This window comes from Halichoeres trimaculatus, unplaced genomic scaffold (genome assembly GCF_033239565.1).
Source record: "Halichoeres trimaculatus isolate MK-OKI-2021-1 unplaced genomic scaffold, fHalTri1.1 fHalTri1_scaffold_8, whole genome shotgun sequence".
Lineage (NCBI taxonomy): Eukaryota > Metazoa > Chordata > Actinopteri > Labriformes > Labridae > Halichoeres > Halichoeres trimaculatus.
Window position 1 is genome coordinate 9,189,685 of NW_027437186.1, and position 26,136 is coordinate 9,215,820.

A 26,136-nucleotide genomic window follows, 5' to 3' on the forward strand; every position below is an offset into this window, starting at 1 on the left:
GGTCAAGGGAACTGTGCACCAAAGTTTAATGCCACAAAAAACCCTGAAAGATGTTGCATATTGCCCTTTTTTCTTTTGACTGTTACTACTTATCCATAAGTAAAGCAAAATATGCTTTTTTAGAAATTGTTTGGGATTCATGTGTTACTTCTAAACTGCTGCTGAAAAGCAAAGGGTGTTGGAGGTCAGTATATGTTTTCACGTGAGCCAAACTTCAGAAAACTTGCTTGTCAGTTTTTGAAAAAAGTTCCAAGAAGGGCCTGGGAAGTTGCAAAAAAGTTATAACTGTCTAAATTGGCAATGCTTTCCTGCATGCTGCAACAATGTGACATAATGAGATTTTGATCAACCATCTGATTAACCCTTTGGGTACCAAAACTTGGCAACAAGAGACAAAGCAAATTTTGATACTCACTACTACAGAACATTTTGGTCAGTGCAATGCAAGAACCGAAGTTTGGTACACACTTAAAAACAGCTGGGTTATCTAAACTAGATTAGATTATAAAGAAGATTTGGGTTATTTTTGTGCAACTCAAGCTCTGAGTTAAAATCCCTTCACCCAACATACATCAGTTGACTCAGCATTTGGGTTGTTTGTGATTCAAAGGTCATCACGTCATCATCAACAACATCTACAGATGTGCTCCACCAACCAGACACCACGCCAGACATGCATGAAACACTCACGCATATCAGCACCTTTTTAATTCATTATTCAATACTCAATACAACATTCTATGTAATCAAACTTGAAATAACTGCTCTTTTACATTTTAAGACAAAAGTTTTAGCAAAGTAATTTTTGTTGTGACAACATTTTGTAACCGTGACTGGGGAGGGAATGCAGTGGGTATAAGACCCTACTGTATTCTGCATTATGCTGTGTGGATTGAAGGCTGTTTGACCTCATGCCTTGACTACCTGTGTACCACAGCATGAACTGGCTGTCTGTGTCTCACAGCAGTCTTACTGTCTGTACTCCACGGCACTAACCGGTTGTCTGTGTTCAGCAGCATGGCCTGGCTGTCAGTGTGCCACAGATTTATGATCTACGTTTAAAGTGGAGTTATATTGGACCAAGCTTTTTTTAATGCGCGTATGGGTTAATTTAACCAAAAACTTGGATAACTCATCTGTTGGGTTAAAGTTGACCAACTCATCTTGCTGGATCAAACTACAGTAAGTGCTGCTGGGCTGGTGCTATAATGACCCAGCACTTTGGTTATAAAACAGCCCAAATTGTGTTATTTCCCAAGTGTTTTAGTGTGCACCCAGCCCTAAATTTGACAATCGAAAAATGATAAAATGCTACAAAATTTGCCTACTTTTTTTGTAAAACAGTGTATTTGAAAGTAGTCAGTAGTAGTAGTCAGCAGTTAACTGTTGATTCAGGGCAGCAGAGGCAAACATCTAACACTGGGTGATGGTTTTGTAAATCTGTTAAATGCTGTGATTAAATAATCTTACATATTAATGAAAAGTTCATGCTCAGGATTTTTAAGACAACAATGCATGCAATCAGAGGCTTCTTTATCTGTTTTTTTTTTTTTTTTTTTTTTTTAATCTGAAGCCCCTGGCTGTAAGTCCTGGGTTTTATATTTACCAGTTTAATATACACCAAGCAAAGCAACCTTTAACACTGTTCACTCTACGCCACCTGTCATCAGAAGCACATAAGAGACAAGAGAATGTGATAGTGAACTATTATGAGAGGTATCTGTGGTGTCATAATTTTTTGTCCATGGTGTTGTATTTTATGGTGTTGTATTCTATGCACTCGTTGTTGAGTTGCTGTTTAATTTTTTTCAGTGACAGTGTCAGCTGCACAGACGAGTGATTCAGTCATACCGCTCTAATGATGGAAAAACGTACACACATGCACACACATTTCCTGTCAGAACAAAATGCACCATCAATCTTTCGGCACCGGGCATGCCAAACACTAACAAGTGCATACTAATGGAGTTATAAGTCGGTGGAATTTGGACACGACTGGTGACCACACTGTTACCAGCGTCTGCACCACCCTCTTCCCTGCTTCATCCCACTTATTGGGATATAAATACGAGGCACTCTGTCATTATGTGGTTTCCTGCCATTTCAACACAGCTCTCCCCACCCACCAAAATGATACTGAATTAGGGCTGTGAGGGCAAACCGGCCTGATGGTTATTTCCCCAGAGCTGCAATAAAATCTCTTCTGCTCAGCTGCAGAGGATGACGGATCAGATCATGACTTCTCTGAGAGGTTTATGTGGATGAGGGTATGCAACCGAGGTATCTATTAATAAGATCAATATGAAAACAGGATGAGGAGAAGGTGTTCAGACATAGTTTAGATCTTTACAGAGACTCTACTGTGCAAATTTAGGCTCTGTGAGTTTTCTGCTTTGCACTTTAGACTCCTGAACCTGTCCTCACTGCTGCTGATATCTCTGAGTTAACTTCAGGAGTGAAAACCAATGCACAGCCAAGTTTGCTCACAGGGTTTGAAATTCTTGGGTGCAGCAGCATATTAAAGAGGGTTTTTTGTTTTGGGATAATGTATAACAGCTTTCTGTTCTTTATTCACAGATGTTAATGAATGTGAGGACAGGACGGTGTGTCCCTCAGGTATCTGCTACAACGTGCCGGGCAGTTACAACTGTGGCCCCTGTCCTGATGGTTTCTTGGCACGAGGAGGCCGATGTGAAGGTTTGTCTAAACTTTTCTTTAACATTACAAAAGTTTTCAAGTTGACACACCTGTGAAGAATCCCAAGCAGTCTGATATAAGAAGTTTTAGATTGATTACCACAGTTAAAAAAACTTGAAACACAAGTGCAATGCCAAACGAAAAAACCAAACAGATGAAGACAAACAGGGCTGAGCTGAAACGTCTCTTTCTTAAAGATTTTTCTATGATCAAAGTCAAGAAACAGTCGTCATTACGGTTCATTGATGTCTGAGTCACCAAAAACAACGGAGAGATCTTTGAAGGTGCTGCCTTTGAAGGTTGAAGAAGACTGTATGATATATGAACGTAGTCTTCATGACATAAACAATTTGTTTCTGACTCAGAGTTTTTAGGTCTATTGTCAGCAGTGGCCATATTAACAAGCTCGACTCAACCTGGCTTTGTTGGAGTTAGGATTAAGTTTAGAGGCAGGACTTAACAGGACTTTATGTTTTAAGACTGGAGGTTGCCATTTGTTCATTACTCTACTTGTAAGAAAATTTTAAAATGTTGTTTATTCACAATACATGACTTCAGTGAAGACATGGGTGTAGTTCTGCTTTATTATGTTTGTTTCGAAAACATTTTCAATCTCTTAAATGTCTTACATGGAAAAAAAAAGGCAACTTAGTTATTACAAGCAAAGACATCTTGGTTTAAAATGTCTTTCAGCTTCATACTTCAACGTGCTTTTTTAGGCTAGGTGGGAAATTTTTGTAGCTGTGATGGAGTTTGTGCGGAGGTGAATAAGAGTGAACATTGAAATAATACAAATCATTCCTCATTCCAGAAACTTTAGCCATGAGCTGGAGTTTTGTCCTGTGGATCTGAAATGTTTGTAGACATGATTGGTTTACATGAGCCCAGCTCTTTTTTGTGCCTGAGTGTGACGTTAGTACAGCTAAGGTGTTTTAATGAACAGGAGACCGCAGCACATCAGAGACAGAGCATGTCCTCGATCTCTGACAGATGTGCTTCCTCTCTGTGATGTGTCGGAATTAGATTTAACAAAGATTTGCAAAACTTCAGATCTTTGTTGTGGTTCTGTTGAGATCCTCTTCTCACATTTTTTTTTTTTTTGTTTTGGCACGGTTACACGTGTCACATGTGATGCACTGTAATGCTGACACAGCAGGTCCTGGATGATAACAAAGTCTTTCCATGGACTGAAAAAGTCCCTCTGAGGTTTAATACATAAAGGTTTCTGTCCCTGTCAGGCACTAAAAACTTAAAACTGAAGTGAAACCTTATCAAATTCACAAATCTCAGAAATGTGGTAGTCAAGCTTAGATGTGAACTGGCTCCATGGTAAATCAAGAAAGACTTTCCCTGACCACCTTCCCTCAATTAACCATGTGTGTGGATAAGTCAGGATGAGAGCACACAGAGCAGCTCACCTCAGTCAAAGTCTGAAGCGTCAACGCTGCAGAACTGTACTGGTGATTTTTTGCAGTGAGCTTTGTGAATTAGACCTTGAGATGAAGCAGACTGTGGGAAAATCATGCACAATTCTTGATGCTATAAGCAGCTATAATCCATTCTTCCCCCTTGGTTAATTTGAAACTTAAAGTCACTTTTTATGACACATCAATAAGAGGCAGGCTCTGATCTCAGCTCTATAATGAACGACTCTTTCTTGGATTAGTTCGATGACATCTTAGCCTCATGGTGCGTCATGTCCGGTCATCAATATGTACAGGATTGAGCTCTGAAAACACACACAGAATCAAATACCACACTAATCAAGCCATAAATCCAGTGAGCCAATCCAGGAAACTCACAGTATCAGCCCACGTTTTTCCTGGAAACCAAAGGTGTGCCCGTCTATCCTCCCTCAGTAGTCTGCTGCTCCTGTGTCCCATGTGACACAGGGTGAGCTGTGAGGTTTGGACCGCTCTCACTCCAGGCAGAGAGAGCCAAACCGCAGAGGGGTGGCAGTGATTGGTGCGAGTGCTGAGAGGAAATAATTAGGCCATGCAACAAAGTCCTTTATAGAAGTTAAAAACCCTGCTCACAGATGTTAGCATGACACTGCCAAGCACAGGGAGCGTCGCATCTCTGAGACTACAGCGTGTGTGTGTGTGTGTGTGTGTGTGTGTATGTGTGTGTGTGTGTGTGTGTGTGTGTGTGTGTGTGTGTGTGTGTGTGTGTGTGTGTGTGTGTGTGTGTGTGTGTGTGTGTGTGTGTGTGTGAGTGTGAGAGGTCTAAAATCAGTCATGTTGGGGAGGTGGGGCACAATTGTTCGACATAGAAAGAAGAGATACATGCTGCTTCTGCCTCTGAGCTTAGTTTTCTAAAAATGTTGGGGGTGGAAAGTAGAAACAGGAAGAAAAGGGTTAAAAGATGTCTAAAAAGTAGAGTGTATTTATGTGCTGAGAGTGTACTGAGAGTGTTGAGGTGCTTTTCTACCACACATTTTTTCAGGAATCAGGTCCCTCTTAAGGAACTAGGTGCTATTCAACTGAACTAGGGTAAAAATTTAGTTCCAGGGTAAGTGATCCACCTCTTCAAGGGCATCGACTGAAGTTTTGATCTTTCCTGAAGTCCAGGAACTTTGGATGGAGGTCACCTGCAAGCTGATCGTTTCTGATTAGTGGCGCAGCCTTAGCGTTTTTCTTTTCCCCTCCCTCCATTCTCAATAAGATGACCCCCAGCTGTGATTGGCTTTGTTCAATTACTCCTAAACAATGCTTTTCTTTGAGCCTGATGTGGCCGGGTAACACATGTAACTGGGTTTTTTCAAAAAACAAATACCCGCCCTCCCAATTTGTTTTTAAAAATACTTTCGTCCGTACACACAGGGTAAATCTGCCAATTAGCATGCCAAGCTCGTACATATCAGTGTTTTTCAGATGTAAAATCTGTGCCAGCCAATCAGAATGAGCCCCCATCATTCAGTTGTGACGTTAGAAAACCAAAAACCCTGCTACCTGGCCTATACATGACACCATGAAACCAGAGTTTTTGACAGTGTTCAGAAAACATCATTCTGACGTAACATTGGATCAGGGGTTTTCAAAGTGTAAGACAGTGAGCCTCCCTTCAGAGAACATGAAGTCACCGGGCCCTCCCCTATTTTAATGAAACAAATACTACTATTAATAAATGAATTATCCACTCTGGGTTTCAACCACACAAGATTTAAGTACCTCTTTTGAACATTCAGTCAAAATTCATCTGATTCTCACATTTTAGTGAAAATTGGTGAGAATCAGATGAATTTAGGTCAATGCCTATTTGTGGATTTATTATAATTACTACATTAACTTCAAGTGACATAAAGCTGCGGTTTCATGTGGAAACCGACAGGCGTAAACATATAAAACTATATGTGGTTTCGTAGACATGGCCTGTATCACTCAAGGCAAAGTTCCTCCTTAAACAGATACACAAAACGTGCACGATCACACTGTGTATAGTAGATAGAGAATTTGGGACAATAATCTGGAAACCACGCCACACTGATCTTCGCTGTGGACGCTGTGCACTTACTGCTGAGTTCAGACTTCCTTTTTTTGGGCTCCACTTGGATTGTGTGGCACCCCCTTAGGGGAGGCATGCCTCACACTTTAGCCGCGTTTCCACCAAGCAGTCCGGGTCGGTTCGTCTCGGTACGGTGCGCTTTTAGCGGCGTTTCCACAGACTCATCCCGGGACGGATCCCTAAAAACCGAGACGAGCCGTCCCACTTTTTTGGGACCCTTTCGTATGGGTGCCAGACTGAACCGATCCGCTCTCGGGAGGTGGAGCAACACACTGCAGACGGTTGATTGGTCAAAAGAATCGTCACTTACCCCGACAGCGGCTGCATTTCTCCTGGCGCCACACAGACTTCTCTGAAACGAAGCTTGATTGCACTTTGTAACAGAGAGTTACATGAAAATCACAGAGAGGACGAAATGCTGCATGTCTTCCATCCGTGCTCTTTGTTTACTGTGTCGCGTTTTCTTCTTTGTTGGATTTAATCGCGGGGTAAGCTGCTACGGCGTCGCGCAATAGTTTACCAGCTGTGGCTTCCGGCATTCGGCTTACACACCGCCCACCGAGAGAGGGCACAGTTTGCTGTGGAAACGCAAACGGGATCAGACTTAACTGTCCCAAACCGTCCCAAACCGTACTGAACCGACCCGTACTGCTTGGTGGAAACGCAGCTTTTGAAAACCACTGGTGTGGATGACAGATGTGATATCTGGCTACGTGTGGACATGACTAGGGATGGGTACCTTTCACATTTGTAACGATACAGTACTGTTGCCTGGTACCTGGCAATCAGTAGTGGTACTTACTGGTACCAATTTTCAGTACTTTTTTGTGTTTATGTGGGAAAAATTATCAATTTGTGTAACAATAAAATAAGAATTTTTTTTTCAATTTAACATATTTATTCTTCAATATATAACCTTGCAATGCTGTTTTCATGTCCAGCATGGAAAATCCCCTTCTCTTCTGCTCCTTCACAGTCACAAAGATGCATTTAGGTACCTAAACATGATACCTTTTGATTTTATGTGAATCAGTACCCAGTACTTTTGACAGAATTCAGTTGGTACCAACAAAAGTACCTAAATTGGTACCTATCCTTAGACATGACCTTAGTGTAAATGTGTCTCTGTCAGCTTAAGTGACAGTTTAAAATTACCCTATAAACTGGACACCTTTAGATGAGTGGTTGTAGTGTTTTGTCGTTAGAGTTTGCCTCCTATTAGGCGACAGCTCAATAAATCCAACTGCAGCGAAATGAAGCATGTTCGAAACCAGCTAGCATATCCTCAGGATAACAGGCCAGCTGTGGTGGTACACGTAACAATGTCGTCCTGTTTTCACCTTCTTTGGTGTCATCTTTGATGGATGGCCTTCATTTTTGTCCTCAGCCCTCTACTGGTCTGGTGGTGTAATGCAGTTACTTTTTTTTTTTCTCTGTATGTCACTCGTCTCATTTATATAATCTTCGGGGCAACAATGTGCGACAGGAACCGATTACTTTTTGTAAGAGTAATTCCTGGTCGAAAAGCTCCTTTGCAGTAATATAGGAGGTGCACATGCCTCTGTAACCTCAGATGCTGGCACGCCTTGGGCCCACCATCATGTAGTGTGACGTTCATATTGAGGGTGAGACAAATCATGCCTTGAACTGGCAGCGTGGAAAGAGGTTTGAGTAATCCAGGGCTGGTAACATCAGACGGATCTGTTTTGAGCTGCAGTGATTTAACTGTTGGTCAGAAGTTGTGGTGGTCAGAATGAATCTTTGCCTATAAATATTAAGTGTGTAATAGCTGCAAACATTAAAAGGAGCTGTTGCCTCATAAACATGCATTAGCTCTGGACAGGGTTTGCATGAATGGATTTAACATTCAAAGCCTTTTGGCTGGTTTGACCAAAGGGCTTTATTTTATTTCGCCTGAAGCTGAATCACATCACTTCCTCGGTCAGAAATGTTCAGGCCTCTCACATCACTTCAGAGCTGCTGTGGAGCTGTTTGAGCAGCACGTAATGAAGTTTCAACATTTACTTATCAGCTGTTTGTGTTCCTACAGTAACAAAGTTTAGTTAATAAACCTTAATTATAACACGCTGTTGTATATTAATACAACACTGACCAATTATAATACGCTCCTCCAATTACTCTGCCTGTGTTTACCTGAAACGTTGAGCCCTCCAGCTTTAATTAGAGCCGATCTCCACCGTGTGTGTGCCACTCAGACTATAAATCACAGGACTCACTGCTCCCTCAGTGTGAGGAGACGTTTCAAAGTGTTCATTATTGTTTACAAAAGGTCTTTACAGCAATTAGCCTCAAGATTTATTTAATGTACCGGAGATGCTGTTCTCCTGCTCTTTAGAAACTGAAGTGATGGTCAGGGTGCTGTTTATATGATGAAGTCCTTCAAGTGTTTGTGTTCTTCCAGATATAGATGAGTGCCAGGACCAACGCGTCTGCACCAGAGGCCACTGCCAGAACACAGACGGCTCCTTCATCTGTCTCTGCGGGACGGGATTCAGAGCGTCCCCCTCTGGAGACGACTGTAATGGTAAGATGTAACATTTTATTTAACCAGGCAAAAAAACTACAACATTGAGAACAGGATCTCTTTACACGGGTGACCTGGCCAAGAGGTCATCTGCAAGCTGATCTTTCTGATTGGTGGAGCACCCACAGTGTTTTTATTTCCCTCTTCCTCCGTCCCCAATAAGATGACAAGCAGTCCAGTTTGGTTCAGTAGGGTTTGGGACGGTTTGGTACAGTTAAGCCTGATCCCGTTTGTGTTCCCACAGCAAACTGTGCCCTCTTGTGGTAGGCGGCGTGTAAGTCAGATGCCGAAAGACGCAGCTGTTAAACAATAGCATGACGCTGTGGCAGTGCGACACAGTTTACCCCGCTAATAAATCCAACAAAGAAGAGAAATGCGACACAGTAAACAAAGAGCACGGATGGAAGACATGCAGCATTTCGTCCTTTCTGTGATTGGCATGTAGCTCTTTGATACAAAGCACAATCAAGCTTTGTTTCAGAGAAGTCTGTGTGCTGCCAGGAGAAATGCAGCTGCTGTTGCACGGTAAGTGGCGATTCTTTTGACCAATCAATGGTCTGCAGTGTTGTAGCTCCATCTTCCGTTAGCAGATTCGTTCAGTCTGGCACCCAGATAGAAGGGTCCCAAAAAGTGGGATGGCTCGTCTCGGTTATGTCCCAGGATAAGTCAGTGGAAACTCTAAAAAATGTGCACTGTACTGAGACGAACTGCTTGGTGGAAACGCGGCTATAGTGTCACTGTCAGCTCCCGGTGTTCCAGTTTAAAGAGTGACCCTGTAAACTGGAGACCTTCAGCAGAACGTGTCAGTGGATATCCAGGTTAGGACAGTTGTTCAAACATAGGGGTCCTCAGGAGTTTATCCTGAATAGTTAAAATGAGTATTAATCGATAATCTAAAGCTATTGAGAATCATGCAGCTTGTTGAAAGTTGTGAATTAACACAATCACTCTTTAAGCTGAAACACTGGTCAACAGCCTTCTTTATGCTTTAGACAGCAGAGATCAACCTGTGTTTTGCTGGATGAAGCTGTTTTAAAATCCTGTTTCCAGGGTTATTGAATACTCACGCTAACAGGCTAACTGCAGTGTTGCATATTCTGATGCCTGCCTTCTCAGGTGTTACATTTAGTGAATGGTGTTCCTAATTGTCTTACTACCATCTGCTGGTCTGGTGGTGAAGTGCAATTTCTTTTATTTTTTTCTGGCCTGATTTGCGTCATCTTCACGGGACTTCATGCCTTGGTGGGAATAAAGACAACAATTTGCTTCAGGTACTATTTAGTTCCTGGAGGAATAGTCCTAGAACTAAATGGTTCCTGGAACTTCTAGTTGAAAAACACATTATGACTACAACTAACCTCTAGCTGATCTAAAAACCAGTATAGAGGTGAAGTCCAAGCTGCAAACCTTCCTGCTCAGCCATGCCCACATTATGTCTCACTCCCATCCCTGATTCAACTAAAATGAAGAGTAATAAAATAAATCCCTTCCTTTTTTTTTTTTAAATCACAAAACAGACCAGTATTTGTCTTTCAGATAAGGAGGAGCACAGATTCAGGGCTGAGTTCCGATAAAGTGAGAAATGATGAATGAATCTCCCACGTTGTGTTATTTTTGTAGTACAAGTCTGGAGTCAGCTGAGTAACAATAAGCCAGCAGGATCTCAGTACATTGTGAAAGCATTGTGTTGGTGTGTCCCAGCTGTAGTTCCTGTAATCTTTCTGTCAGAGAGGATATGTCATCAATAACTTTCCTGCCAGCTCTGAGGATGAAACATACCAGCAATGCATCATCAGCAGGCGGTGAGGAAGCAGTTTAGCCTGCAACTGCCCATTGTCATCTGTGAAGAGAGGAGAGTCAAAGTCCCTGTGTGCTCACGTTAACTACAAACACCAAAACACATGACAAAATATCAACAAAAAGTTACCATAAATTTTATGAATGTCCCCACGCCGCACCCCGTTTTAATCCTCTTCTGATTGGACTGGTGTGTGTGTGCTCCAGATGTTGACGAGTGTTTAGAAGTGGCCAGGCCCTGTGGGGACGTTGGGGAGTGCGTGAATAACGTGGGCTCTTACACCTGTACCTGCCCTTCTGGATTCAGACAGATCAACGGCACCATCTGTGGAGGTGAGTGCTGGAGCAGATGTGTTTCTGATCCTGGATTTCGACCTGTGGAGTGACACGCTGAGCCGCTCTGATGGATGCACAGGTCTCTCAGTGGCTCTCTGTCTCTGTCCTCCCAGATGTTGATGAGTGTGTGGATGAACAGGAGCCCTGTTCCCCACACGGTGAGTGTCTCAACACTGACGGATCCTACCGGTGTGTGTGCGAGAGTGGATTCACCGCCAGCCTTGACACGCCATCCTGTGATGGTGAGATGCAACTACACACACACAAATGACATGTGCACATGAATACTCTTCTGTAAACTTAGAGGAAAGTCACGATATTCATGATAAAGCAGGTATCTCATTTTCATCCAAAGGTCTTTATTTAATGCTGTGAAATGAATTAGAATATGGTGAAAATAAATGAGGACTACGGCGTACAATTAATAAAACCAAAATATTCAGTATCCAATTAAATAAAAATATGACATGAGTCTAAACAAAACCGTTTGCCTTCTGAAAAATATAGAATAGAATTGAATAGAGTAAAATAGAATAGAACTTAACTATCTATCTATCTATCTATCTATCTATCTATCTATCTATCTATCTATCTATCTATCTATCTAGATAGATAGATATACCTATAAGCACATGAGCGATTGAGAGTAGCACATGTAGAGAAAAGAAACTGAAACTTAAGTATCAATCTCATCACCAAAGCACTGACCAACACTGATCCCAACGTTGGCATCAATATATTAGTATTTTAGATTGGCACACCACTATTTATAACAATACGTATGCAATATACACATATTTTCTATAGATAGATCGAAGAGCCACACACCGAATGGCAAAGAGCCACATGTGGCTCACGAGCCACAGGTTGGCCACCCCTAGACTGGAGAGCCAGATTTTTTTACCTACACTGCAGTCAGCCACTAGGGGGAGCAGTTTTTGTGGCAACCTCACAATGAGCTGAGCAAGATTACATCCATTATTTTTTACCATTTTTTTTGTACCAGTCTTTGGTGCCAACACATTGACTTGAATAGAAACCTATCTGATCTTGTGACGTGATGGAGTGGAGCCATACCAGAGAGGAATCTGCTGTTTTTTGGCTGTAACTCTGTCAAATAACTGATGATTTTTCCTCTTGCAGGAGCAAATTAAGTCACCTACAATTATGTTGCTTACAGACAAGACACAGCATCAAAATAAATCTTATTGTACTCTGAGAGAGGAATGTCTTCACCAAAACAACAAAGGTGGATGCTTTAAAAGGTTACACGAATAAAAAATCCACAAAAAAGAATTAAATCAGGCTGGATTGAAGTGACATTTAAATTTCACATCTTTCACAAGTTGAAATAAAACTTTTTAAGAAATGTTTAGGCCTTAACATTTTGTCTACCTATTTAAAACTTTTTAGTAACTTTTATTCTTGTAGATGTTTTCATATTTTTACCTGCATTTCTGATCTGGTTGTTCCCAGCTGAAGTGTAACCTCTCAGTGTCTTCAGATTAGTTTCTCTGCTGCCCGGTGAGATCAGCACACCACAGCAGGAGAGAGAAACACATGCAGGGAGACAAAACACAAGCAAATTAGGAAAATAATTCTTCACCAATTTGACAAGACACGCACAGCTTTTAGAAAAAAAAAAGGGTCTGAAAAGTTTGAAAACAACACCAAATAAAGAAATGTTCTGCAAAAAGGAAGGAAGGAAAAAATGAGAGGAAAGAAACAGACGGAAGCCTTTGAGCTGGCTGTCTAGACGAGGAGGGATATTTGTTGCTCTCCGCCTCGTGATTTATGCAGGGGGGCTCTGACTCCAGTCTGACTCTATGTGTGTGTGTGTGTGTGTGTGTGTGTCTCGATGTCTTCCTTATGAATGTTGTTAATGCATGATTCATTTGCAGCCTATTGCAACCCCTGATTCAACTCCATAAGCTGTTAGTATTCTGCAAAATCCTCCGGGTTTAATTTTCACCTTTCATGTCACTTCCTTAATCTGTGGAAGGAAACATAGACAAGCAGGGATGGATTGTGTTTTACAGAGTCTGTGTGGGTATGCCTGTTTCAACCTGCAAACAATCAGTGTTCATTTGATGAGCAGATGTCCATGCATTGTTGTAAATTTCAGCTTGTTTGCAAAGAACACAGTGTTCACGATATAAACAACAGAATCATTACAGAAAGTTTGGAAAATACTTCAAAAGTGCGAAGTATTGCATGACATTTCTTGGCTTTGTTTGTGTTTTTTTTTTCTCCAGATATTGATGAATGTGGGCTTAATGAGACTCTGTGCGGCCCTCATGGCTTCTGTGAGAACAGACTGGGCTCTTTCCGATGCCTCTGTGACCAGGGCTACCAGGAGTCGCAGGACGGCCAGAGCTGTGTGGGTAAGTGTTGCTGTTTTTAATCCTCAGGTAATCATGGTACAAAAATCCAGCTTCTTCCCTGAACTTCATCAGTGCAGAGAAACATGGGAGTTGTATTCAGACACAGGTGAAGTGTCTACTTGCCTGCATGTGCTGATGCTAATAAAAGTGAGGAGCTCTGAAAAAAAGCCTCCTCAGACATCTGGAAGTGGTTTGGTTTTGCAGACTCGGACCTCAAGGAAACCAATGTCCGCTGTAAAGTTTGTATAAACTTTGTGGCGACTAAAAGCAGCAGCACGACTAATATACTTCAGCACGATGTCAAACAGAGACACACAGCTGAGTGTGTGGGTCAAGTGTGTGGCCCCGTGGGACCCACAAGACAGCAACACCCCCCCAAACACGTGCTGAAACACTTCACCCGAGCATCACCAGACTAATTCAAATCCGCCACCTTTTGTGAAACAAAAAACACCATAGCTACTTGTGCAGAACAGTATCCTCATCCATCCGCTTTCTTTATCACTTTTCTCTTTTGAGGTCTAGGGGGTGGAGTCTTCATAGGGTGCAAGGTGCACACTCTCACACATACATACAAGAAAGCTGGAGTGAACCTCAGCATGCATGAGAAGAACACACAAACTCTTCACAGAAAGCCAACTGCCCAACAGGGGAATCAAACCAATAACCTTCTCACTCCGAGCGCAGCTCTAATTACTGCTCCACAGACTTCCAGGAACTGAGCAGAAGACCTGATAGTAGGGATCTTTAACAGGGCACAGCGCAAACAAAGTGATACTTAAAACAGAACAGACATGTCAAGTCGTGGTGGTTTGTTAACGCTGTGTTGCCAAATGTATCATGTTTGGTACATGAGTTTCAAGGACTTCTATCTAATCAACATGATAAGTAATTTCCTTAATAACCTGTCGAAATAAATCAGTTATTTTTGTTTATTTTCATTTTAATTTTAATTTTTTTGCAGGGGGGGGGGGGGGTCCAGAAAAGCCTTTTTTTCCTTTTTAAAAAAAAAGGAAAAAAAGAAAGTTTTTTTATGCATTGAAAGACTGATATTTTTAAAAAACAAAACCACCCAATTTATCAAATTTGATATAAAAGAATTCGAAACAAAATGATTTTGCAATATTATGTGGATTTTGTTAGAAGGGTTAATAAAATCTCACCTTTTAAAAACTAGAACTCTTATTTTATCATGGGTGAGGCTTTATAGGGATAAAAAGGATGTTTCTGTTTTTTGAAGGCATCTTCATAGGTGCTAAAGTAACAATTTGATTCCACTGGGACTTGCTGCATTACGATACCAAGGAGGCTTGATATTTTCACTTAGCAGACACCACAGCTTAGGTCCTTTTATTTCTGACACTGAAACTTTGCCCCAAACCTTAAGTTACAGAAACATATCAAGTCCTTTAAGAACTGGAGCTTGAGCCTGAGCTTCTGTTGGACTTCAAATGCAAAAAAAAATGGTGTTTGCATTATTCTTAAAGAGGGGGTTTCCTGCTTCCCATATTGAAACATGGATGTTAAGTAACAATGCCGGATGTTCAAGCTAAACGTGCAGATTTTCAAACTTTTACTTATTCATATGTGAAAGAAATTACTGAATCCGTCTGTAGATTGATCAAAACAGTCTGTTAAAAAAAAAAGCATGGGATCGTTACAATATTTTCAGAAATGAGGAGGTCATCACAGGGGTTGGGCCTTGAGCACCAAGATCTGCCAGTAGCCCGCTTCACTGACAGGCTTCCAGAGAGCTGGCCAATCAGAGATAAGGGGGTTTATGAAGCAAGGAGCTTTAAAGAGACAGCAGCTAAAACAACGTTGAAGACAGACGCTTTTTTTGAGCTGTAATTTATGCAAAGTGTCTAAAGGGGGACTAGAGATACAAACTAAAGCCCCAGAATGCCCTCTCTTTAAACAGTTCACAAGCCTCCAGCCGTTTTGTGTATTCTTTATACACTTGGTATTTAGGGCTCTAGTCCCACCTCCAGATTCAAAATGGAGATCACATAACGAAAATGTTTTTCTCCTTGTTCCACACTTCATCTAGGTGAAATTTGTTGAAAACTTTTGATTTTGAATTGCTTTAATTTTGGCGACCCCCTGTGAGTAGACTAAGAATGAGACGTGCCTGATTTGATGTGAGTTGACACTGGAAAAGAACAGCTTCCTTTCATTTAGAGATGCTGATTTTATTAAACAGCTTTGTCTCAAATTGCCTTTCACAAAATGAAATGAAAGGTAGGAATTGTAGTGAATGTGAAAACTGTCTTAAGATTGGGGTTTTGATAGGACTTTTTCCACACACTGCCTCTATCTAATGAATGTGGGGTCAGTCTCTTTAGATGTTTCAAAGAGTTGAGTGGAGGAGAGAAGAAAAAGAAGTTGTAATAAAATAATGAGACAGCTAAGGGAAGTGAAACATTTCCGAGATTAAAATCACCTCTCTGAATAAAGCAGGTCTGGTTCTCTCAGTTTTTGAGGAAAATGACCCTGCTCCTAACCATCATTGCAGATATTGGGGTCTGACCCTCAAGTTACCTTTGGCGTCTCACAGATCACCCTCGTATTGCCAAGCATCGTGGACATTCAATCTGAACGTGGACTGCATGGAGCTAATGTTGAAAATGGGTGGTTTTCCTCAGGCTCGGTTTGGAATGAGCGCGAGCTGGATGGTGCTGGTGGTTTTCCCCAGGCTAAATGAGCCCCCACAGCTCCCATCCAGTCCAATTTCCTCTTGCAGGAAGGATTGTCAGAGCAGATTCCCCCCTCTGCTCAACCTTGATAAAAAAAAAAAACTTTCCCCCCTCACACTTTCCCTGTGACCAACCCCACCAAAAATACGCCCAAACAGGCGTAAAATACTGTACCGACACTAAGTGCACACTGTACCCGTACATCTCAATACACTCTGTCCCTTTGCACAGTTACACACACTTCCCATCTGTCCTTTGGCAGTGCTGCTGGGTCCCACCCAACTTCAGTGCAGCCAGCTGCCTCCTCTTCACTGCCAAACCATCACTGTACTGTGGCAAGCACAGATGGACTCACTTACACACACACAATCCTTGAAAACCAGCAGCGGTGGTGTACCACTAACCGTTCAGAATGCGTGTCGTCTCCCCGTCTTCCTTCCCCTCCATCCAGTCCTCTCCTCTTATCAGCCAAATATCTCTGGTTTCCTCTCTCCTGGTTCTTATATCTTGTCTTCTTTTCCTGTGGTTTCCAGTCTTGCCTGTGAGATTCTATCTTCACCATCCCTCCCCATTTCTCCTTTTCTTTTTAAGCATGAAAAAAGAGCAAGACCGAATCTCAACCACATTATTTCCTCAGAGTAAAACTCCTCCTTAAACTTAACTGAACATGTGAATAATCACGTAGCTTTTTCTGAGAAGGTTTATGGAGAGCTAGAGAAGGAGATAGAGTTATTCTTAACTTTATTTGGACTCTTTCGAATCCTACAATAAAACAATATCTGAAGAACTAACCTGCTCGAAGATCGCCTTTCATACTTGATGCAGCCGTGTTAAGTTATTATGATGCTGTTCTCTGTTTTAAAGCTGGGCTCTGTGTTTATGTGTTTTGAGGTCCTAGCAGAAAGCAGCCTCCAGTGACTAAATTAAAGAGGGGGTATGGTGCTTTTTAAAGCTTTATGCCACGGGTTAGTTTTTTTTCAAAGGGAAAAACATTTGATTTTGTAGAAATGACCAAGGGTCAGCAACTTTTATTAAAAGCTGTAAAAGTAACATATGAATGCCCTAATTGCTGTTTCTTGAAGAAACTTACTAAGTGTAGTCACACATACTTACAAACTTATAAAATCAAACCTCACCTGTCCCTCAATTGTCTCTTGATGCCAGATGATCAGTGGTCAGTTTTCGGCAGCTCTGTAACATGCAATGTGAATGTCAGCTAATCCTGCTTCTTCTCACAAAATGTTCTCCACTTGGGGGCGATATTGGGAAAATAAGTCTGGATTTTCTTTAATGACATTTCTTATCCTTCTGGACTTCTGTAATGCGCCATTTTGTTCCTTTTCTGCAGCATATCATACCTTTAATCTGTGTCCTCTGATGCGTTTTTTCAAATCATGATAAATCCATTAATTTAAAGTCATCAGCTGTTCAAGTTGTTGAGTTTCTGCTGAATGTACAGAGCTTTAGCTTTATATGAGTAGCCTATGCACAGTCCAGTTGGAGTTTAGTGAGACCTTACTCGAAAGACTTTGGTTTTGTTTGTTCACTTGACAGAAAATGTAAATGTACACATGAGTAGGACTAGATTAATCTTAAGGCGAAACAATTAATCAAATTGAAACCAACATCGCAATATGATGTAATGCAATTTTTCCACTGACAAAAATAATCCAATTTTTGTTACTATTTTTTTATGAGACAAAAGTAAGAATTCTAAGATATATGTCAGAATTCTGATTTTTTTGAGATACTTTTTTTATTTTTTTATTTTTTCAGTGGCCCTAATCTTCTTCCGTTATACCCCTTGTTCACTTTGTCTTTTATAGTTTGTTACTATTACTGACAATGGATGGTCAGCAAAATTTCACGGTGTTCCTTTTTCTTTCTCAATCAAAAATTGCAGGAAAAAAATGTTTATATGTCTAAAGTATCCTTTGTCATGCTGGTCGTGCTATGGAATGACTTCTGTATGGTAAATAATGCAGAAGATAAATGTCCCTCCCAAACAAAATTGCATGCTAAATCACAATCGCAAAATTGGTCCAATAAATTGCAATGAGATTATTTTCCAAAATTGTTCAGCCTTAAGTAATCTCATCAGTTACATAATCGTAAGATAGTAGCTGGTTGGCCATATAAACATGGGCCTTGGGCTTGAAATTGACCATACATAGCTACCAGCTTTATTCTGTACCTCTGGTATGCCTGAAGTAGCATTGTATAATCTACAGATTCACCCCCCACCCCCATGATTTTTCTCACTGATGTTTTAGGAAACTCTTATTTCAGACACTGTCTGAAACACTCCAGCGGCTAACTGTCAGGATTAAGGATGGGAAAAAAAAAATCGATATACCAGGATTGTTTGTTTGACAATATCAAAATTAGAATTCTTTGTCAGAATTTTTTTTTTGTTTTCAAATTCAAATTCTTCATTTTGGTCTTTTTTTATAAACTGGATTGGAAAAAAAGTTTCCATTTTTCTCCAGTAGAGGGTGAAACGTATCCGTCTGGCTCATGTGATGTGCATTTTATGGGAAAACATGTCTCCTGATATAGTCTGTAGACATTATCATCATTTAAATTTTTCACATGGTCTGGTGTTAAAGAAGCAAACTAAAAACTAAAAATTGTAAATATGGAAGAACCGCGATTTAAATCAAATCAGCACCCCAAAAATCGTAATAGAATCGAATTGCAAGAATAGCATATTGTCCAGCTCTTGACGTGCAATATTTGACTTCAGTTTTGATGTGAAAATAAATTCCCAGTTGTTGACTCAATAATAAAAACTATCTTCTTTTTCTCCTCAGATGTGAATGAGTGTGAGTTGCTGAGCAGTGTGTGTGGAGAGGCTCAGTGTGTGAACGTGGACGGTACCTTCCTCTGTGTGTGTCCCAGCGGTCAGGAATACAATGTCATGGTCGCCAAGTGTGAGGCCATTCCCACAGGTAGGGGGTGTTGTTATGATACTTTGTGTGTTTTTTTTTTTATTCAGTGGATAAAAACATGACAGACTTCTGTTTGTAAAGCCCTCTCTGTCTCTTCATTCATTCTTCTCCAGCACCAGCAGTGGAGCGTAAAGAGTGCTACCATCGTCTGAATGATGAGAACCTGTGTGAGAGTGTGCTGACCAGTCATGTGACCCTGCAGGAGTGCTGCTGCACGCTGGGAGCGGGCTGGGGGGATAACTGTGAGGTTCATCCCTGCCCTGTCAATGGCACAGGTGAGTTACAGAGAAGTAGGAGGAACCATTGAGACATATTTTTTCCATTTTAATGATCGATTAAAAAACTGAAGCTCTCTCGAAACAAGGGTTCTCCTTCTCTGCTCCTTTTCAGATCAGTTCAATCAGATGTGTCCGTCTGGGAGAGGTTTTATTCCCAGTGAAGACTTGCTGTATGGTGTACCAACGTCTGACAGCTACAAAGGTATTCTGAAGTCTGATTGTGTGACAGAGGAAGTCTTTTTAAAAGTAACATGAAAAGCCTCCATCTGGAGGTCCCTGCTGAACTCTCTTTGGTTAAACTGTGGTCATGAATCTCAGAGACTGTGTTTAATCTGTTAGTCATTGATAAAGATCAGGTTATGGGCTATAATTTCTGGAACAGTTGAGCTTCATTACCTTTACCTTCATTAACCTTCCACAATGCAGTCTGACAGGAGAGGATTCTGTGATTAGATACGAAACAATGGGACGTCATGTATTTCACCATACCATCTCATATTATACAATCTGATACAGTAGGATACACCACATTGAGACGTGGTGCTAACATTGCAATGCCATACTACTTGTGTCCCCAAACTTTTTAGCACGCAACCCCCAAAATAGCTGTGCTAGAGACCAGCAACCACCTGATGTGGGAATTCACTTTCAGGCCGACTACTTACTGACCATTATGCTCACATATCACAGTGTTTTCTAAGTTAACCAGTCCCAAATGATAACAATGTTATCCTGGTTTAGTCGGGTCAGAGATCTTCAACAAAGAAGTGGGGAAAACAGATAAAATATTTTGTTTTCTTGTTTCTATATCAAATTACAATAATCATCATAATTATCTTGATGAAATTTTCAGGAAATGTCAAAAATGGGATAAGGAAGTGACTTAATTTTGGAGGTGATCTGGATCAACATCTGGATCCAGGATTTTTTTAAGGATTCTTTATCATTGTGAGATAGGGCTGTTTTTACCATATGTGTTTTAACTCCACGATAAATGGTCGGATTGCTTTGCAAAACAACACAAGACAAGGTCACCATAATTTTAAGCACTGACAGGAAACAAATTATCGTACAAATCTGGAACTAACACCAAATTATAGCAGACAGTCTGCTGAAAGGGAGTATAACATTAAAGTAGGACTAAAGTGTTGGTGACGATCACAATATGCTTGGTGGAGGTCTGTGCTCTCTGAGCGCTTTACTAGTTTTGTTTCAGTTTTTACAATAATGGATGAAATAAGCTTTTGTAAATATTTTTTGATTTTTGAAGGCATTTTGCGACCTTCAAAAGGTCCTGTCCCCACTGTCATATTATAAGATATGTTTCCATGTAATACATTATGATACAAAAAATTGTAATGACCCTTTTTTATCCCTAGAGACACAAACAAAAGAAGCTTGAAAGTACAAACAAATACTTAAAAAGACACAAGATGAAATTTATAGCTCTATGAAACCAAAATATTGTAAAAGTTTATAGCTTTAGATTTTACTTTTGGGTACAAGGTTAGATTGAATGATGCATAGAAGCACCTGAGTGCAGCTTAAAAAGTAAAGCAAATATGTAAATGGACGTCTCCCTCAGCATCAGTTCATTTTTAAGACTGTTAATTTGGTTTGAAGTTAAAACATATACAGAAAGGACAAGAAGTATTTTTACTTTTGTGAACTGAGCTTTGAGCTTGCTCGTTTGAAAAGTGAATTTAGACTAGGACTTCTACTCAGCATCGTGAATCATAAATCATATCCTGCAGCTGAATTCACAGCCGATTGCTGTAACACTCCTCGTGTCAGATCTTTGTACTGCTGAGGCACCAAACCCTAGCTCCTGACCAACAGACTCTTTATAAACCGCATCGGTGCTCCTTTGTCTCCTTGTACAAATTAGGTGTTTTTGCTTTTTATGTGAGTCAAAGCAGATGATTAATTTACAAAGATCAGTGTCTGTCTGAATTTGGATTCTGTATTTTTTTCTCTTTGCCCTGAAGAATCCCGACAAAACAGCAAACACAAGTTTCCTTTGCATGTTGTGATGATATCAGCTGTCTGTTTCATGCTGAGTCTGTATTTCTTCAGAGTGAATCTCTGGCTCTGTATCACTGTTTGTAACATGTGCCATCCTCTGTCAACCTCTGTGCAGATGCAGATGAGTGTGCGCTGTTTGGTCAGGAGGTGTGTAAAGGAGGCTTCTGTTTGGACACTAAGGGCAGCTACGAGTGCTACTGTAAGACAGGACAGGACTACGACCCTGCCAGGCTGGAGTGCAAAGGTCAGAGTGGGCACAGAAAAAACAGTCATACTAACATGATCAGTGCACTTACACCTTAAGTTTCTTGATAATCAATATTTTTTTCTCATTAGTGATTAGTTATAATTGAATATTGATTTCTAGGCTGTTTAATCTTGACTCCTGTTTCTGAGCAGCAATGTTTTGCTTTGTCCTTCTATATGGCCAACACAGTCAAAAGAATGTATAGCTCAGTATATCTGGATATATAAGAGAGACCGTGAACATTTTCCAATATAAAGTACATAAAGAGGAGACAGAGGGTAGAAAAAAGCACGTCAAAGGTTTGGCTCATTTGGCCCAACGAGTCCAGAACAGCCCAGAACAGGCCCGAGGGCTCTGAGCTTTATGTCTGCAGATTAATCAGAAATTATGGAGAAAGAACTGGAGTGAATAAATGAAGTAATGTTTGAGAGAGAAACTCATTTAAAGGCATATTTTGTCGTGTTAATGTTTCATGGAGATGAGGTCTTCAGGTTATCGATGGTTGTAGAGAAGAAGACATAAACCAGACTTTTACTGAGAGCCCCAGTAGAATAACATATTTTGGTCATATTTCATGAGGAGCTCAAGACGCTTTCAGAAATCAAACAAGAAACAGAAGCAGACGTTGGTTAGGAGCTGGGAGATCATCAGCAGTGTTGTTTCTTAGCTGAAGAATACCTGTGTGTCAGAGATGTTTCTGTGGTTAACTGTGAAAGAAGTGCTGCTCATGAAGAAAGTTGTCTGATTGATTTGTTTGTTTGTTCCCATCAAACCTCTCTGTTTGTTTTTCTCCTGCAGACATTGATGAATGTCTGGATGAGTCAGTGTGTGTCGGTGGACAGTGTCATAACACCGACGGATCATACATGTGTTTCTGCACACATCCCATGGTGCTGGACCCCAGCAGTAACAGCTGTGTCTTCCCGCCTGAGGTGGCAGGTAAGTCAGCCTCATTTTTAACCCGCCTACTCACATTTTGAACCATCGTCTCAACGAATGCAGTACTGATACACAGCTTAGCTTCTGAAGGTAAGGCAGAGTCAATGGGAGAATGAGCTGTTTGCTATTGGCAGAGAAGATTTGGCAAATGTCTCATGGCTGCAACTCAAATGCCAAGCTCTGCTGCTCATCCCACAGATGCATGTTTCTGACTAATATGGGTCCGTTTAAAAGAGAAATAAACAGGCTTTCCAACTGTATAAGACTTAAAGCCAAGAAGAATTGTTATTGTTAATTTGGGCACTTCTACTTTGTTTTATTATTTATTAGTTTATTTTGACAGGAACAGTGTACAGCTATGTATTCATACCAAAATTAGAGGTTCCTTACCTTTAAACAATACTACAGTAGCTGTAACTTGTTGGCCTTTTCAAATGTGAAAACAGACTAAATCTTGTAGTCTTCCATAGGTTTTTACATGCTTCTTACCAACGTATTTGATAGTAACACCGTCACTGAGATAAAATATGACATTTGCATATTTAACCCAATATAAATAGCCCTAAAAATAGTTCTCATTAAAATATATTAAAGAACAACTTCTTGTACTTTGTCACATATAACATCTCATAAAACAAATAAAAAAGGTTTCATGGGCAGACCCTATGATAAGGTTCTAAAATTAGTGAAAAACCAGGGAACCATTAATGAAAAACTTGTTAAGAAAAAAAAAATCAAGCTAGGAACTTTTTCTTTGGTATAACCATTCTTTGAACATGTAAGCCTTGTCCATTGAAGGCTATAATAATAATTATTTTAATAAATTTAATACTAATGAAAGTTGATTAGATATTTTTCCTCTAAACACTAAAGTTAGGTGACAATCACCCAGACAGATGCTTGTTGAAAAAAAAACAGGGAAAGGAGCGGGGAAACACGCCTACCCTCAGTGACATCAGCGAGCAGCCTGAAGCCACCTAAGGACCATCACATGAACTCAATCACATGCAAGAAAATCACTCAACATTAGCGCTCTACTGAAGGACAGCTGTGAATCTAAGACAGATATCGAGCTGAAATCTGTTCTTCCTTATAAAGAAGTATACAAGTGCTTTTATTCATGCTAAGTGTGATAGCCAATCAGAGATCGCTAGAACGTCCCGACTGTCCTTCCTTACCATGTTTACAAGACTGCAGTGTCACCTGTGCACTTATCAGTTTCAGCTTAAGGGCAGGCATGTAGCAGCTCTTTAAGATATAAAATGAATAAAATTGGTCCTTAGACTGAGCTTTGTGGTACACCAACATATTAACCAAGAAACCATGAGGTCCTATCAACACCAACATGCCTCCTCCTTGTTGGGAAGAACTCCATCCATCTAAATTCATCAAAGGAAAAATTAAAATGTAACATTTTTGACAGAAGAATGTTGTGATTTACTGCGTCAAAAGCTGTTCAGCAGCTGCTTCTCAACAGCAGCCATGCTGAGTTACCCTAACCCTGTCTACTCTATGTAAAACGCTGACTACCTCACAGAACCTCACCTCAGTAAACCCAAACTACCCTTTATTGTAAAGAACTTTATGGATGACAACAGAGTCTAAAGGACGCCTCCTGTCATGCAGTGATGCTGTTTGTTTATCTGTGCAGGGCAACACGAGACGGAGCAGGTGGACTACCAGGGGATCTGCTGGCAGAAGGCGATAGAAACCATGACGTGCACACAGCCACTGGGTCCGGACAGGAAGACCACGTACACGGAGTGTTGCTGTCTGTACGGAGAGGCCTGGGGCATGGACTGTGCCCTGTGTCCGCACAGAGACAGTGGTACGCACCACACACACACACACACACGCACGCACGCACGCACGCACGCACGCACGCACGCACGCACGCACGCACGCACGCACGCACGCACGCACGCACGCACACACGCAGCTCTCTTTGCCAGACAAACCTTGTAACGTGTCTCACATTCAGCAGTGTTTCAGGTGACATAGAGGAGTTTGTGCCATTAGCTTGTACCAGTAGCTGTGGCCAATAAATCTGCTGCTGAGATGAGGGCTGGAGAGACAGACATTCACACCACAAAAACTCAAAACTAAACTAGTGTTTTTATGTCATTTCAAGTAATTAATACCTGAATAGACTTATGACACATTTACCCAACAAGCCCAAAAAAACATCAGGTTTCAAGATATTATTAATCAAAAATAAGATAATATCCCAAAATGAGATTTTTTCTGGGCTTGGAGGGTGAATCTAGCTTAAACAAAGACATTTTACCAGATATGAGACAAAAAACACTTGCTCAGTTTTGACTTTTTGCAGTGCAGGGCTGAAAGCTCAAAGTGATAGTCACTGAATATTCCAATTATTGACCGCCCTCTCCTCATATTTTGCTTCTTCTTTTCCATCTCCATCTTTCTCTAATCTTCTTTCTCCTGCTCTTCGTCATTGCTCGCCCTCTCTTTTTTCCTCTTTATTTCTGTTCTTTTCTTACTTCTTATTCAGCCTGCCCTTCATCCCCTTTATGATAATTATCATTATTAACACAGAGCTGATGTCATGTGTGCAGTGATTTATCCCTTCTCTCCATCCGTCTCCGCCTCAGATGACTACGCCTCCATGTGTAACCTTCCTCTGGGTGAGGGGCGGCGGCCGTATGGTCGTGACGCCCTTGTTGCCAGTCCAGTCCATGAGTATGAAGTGAACCAGGACTACTCTCTGTCATCTGAGCAGCAGGGGTCTCTTCCTTTTTATGAGAGTGAGGAGCGTGAGTATTTATCTTTTCTACCCTTGTTTTCATAAAAATGGCACCAAAAAAGGGCTTTAATCTGAAAATCTAGCATGTTTTAAAACATGAGACGTTCATGCAGTGTTGTTTTAAAGTAAAGAAAAGGAGTTTTACTTTCTCTTAACTATGTTTCTGTGATTTCAAATTTGATGTCCAGGATTAGAAATAAGAAGTTAAAAATGTCAGTATTTGTTTGACGTGTCATTAGTTTTTATGTGTATTAAACTGCATCTGCATCTTCAGGAGGTTGGAGTCTTACACAAACAGCTGGGAGTGAAGCTAAACGCTCTGTTACCTGCAGAGCTGAATCTTTTTACAGCCTTAACCTCAAACAAGACTTTAACATTAAATCAGTGCAATGCTGCCATCTAGTGACAGAAAATCACACACACTGTGTATTGTTTTTTCTACGCTACAGATCCGTACAGAGGGTTTGAAGGTTTGCGAGCAGAGGAGTGTGGGATACTGAACGGCTGCGAGAATGGTCGGTGTGTCCGAGTTCAGGAGGGTTACACCTGTGACTGCTTTGATGGATACACTCTGGACCTGTCCCGCATGGCCTGCATTGGTAAGAGAGTAGTTCCGCAGGACCACACAGCAAAAACTGAAATATAAGCCGGTGTTCATGCCTTATTTTTAGTATAAAAAAAAAGTTGCATGGACATCCATGCAAATGATTATGTACAATTCTCAGCTGTTTCCTACTTTATCCACTGCTTATGTCATGTTGTTCAAAATGGATTATCATGGGTCTCTGTTGAGTAGTCTCATCCCCCACAACATTTGGTCTCCACATAAGTCTTTACATGCAAAAAGGTTGAACAAGTTATCATGATATGTCAAGCATCTTTCCACACAGTTCCATTAGACTTTTTTCTGAATCTGTCTGGACAAACGTTTCTCAAAAATATACGTCACTTATGTTTCCTCTCTGTCCGC

At 40.9% G+C, this 26,136-nt stretch overlaps 1 protein-coding gene across 2 annotated transcripts in view; it reads left to right on the plus strand.

The window, feature by feature from the left end:
• The window catches only part of ltbp1 (latent transforming growth factor beta binding protein 1), a 141,758-nt gene that overhangs the window by 112,215 nt on the left and 3,407 nt on the right, over positions 1-26,136 (plus strand). For both annotated transcript variants that reach the window (XM_074675580.1, XM_074675581.1), the window contains 13 exons: positions 2,578-2,697; positions 8,624-8,746; positions 10,751-10,876; positions 10,993-11,121; positions 13,135-13,263; positions 18,773-18,910; positions 19,024-19,185; positions 19,301-19,390; positions 21,329-21,457; positions 22,259-22,399; positions 24,051-24,227; positions 25,015-25,176; positions 25,616-25,765. In XM_074675580.1, the coding sequence (XP_074531681.1) occupies positions 2,578-2,697; positions 8,624-8,746; positions 10,751-10,876; positions 10,993-11,121; positions 13,135-13,263; positions 18,773-18,910; positions 19,024-19,185; positions 19,301-19,390; positions 21,329-21,457; positions 22,259-22,399; positions 24,051-24,227; positions 25,015-25,176; positions 25,616-25,765 (1,776 nt within the window). The remainder of the gene's footprint in view (positions 1-2,577; positions 2,698-8,623; positions 8,747-10,750; positions 10,877-10,992; positions 11,122-13,134; positions 13,264-18,772; positions 18,911-19,023; positions 19,186-19,300; positions 19,391-21,328; positions 21,458-22,258; positions 22,400-24,050; positions 24,228-25,014; positions 25,177-25,615; positions 25,766-26,136) is intronic.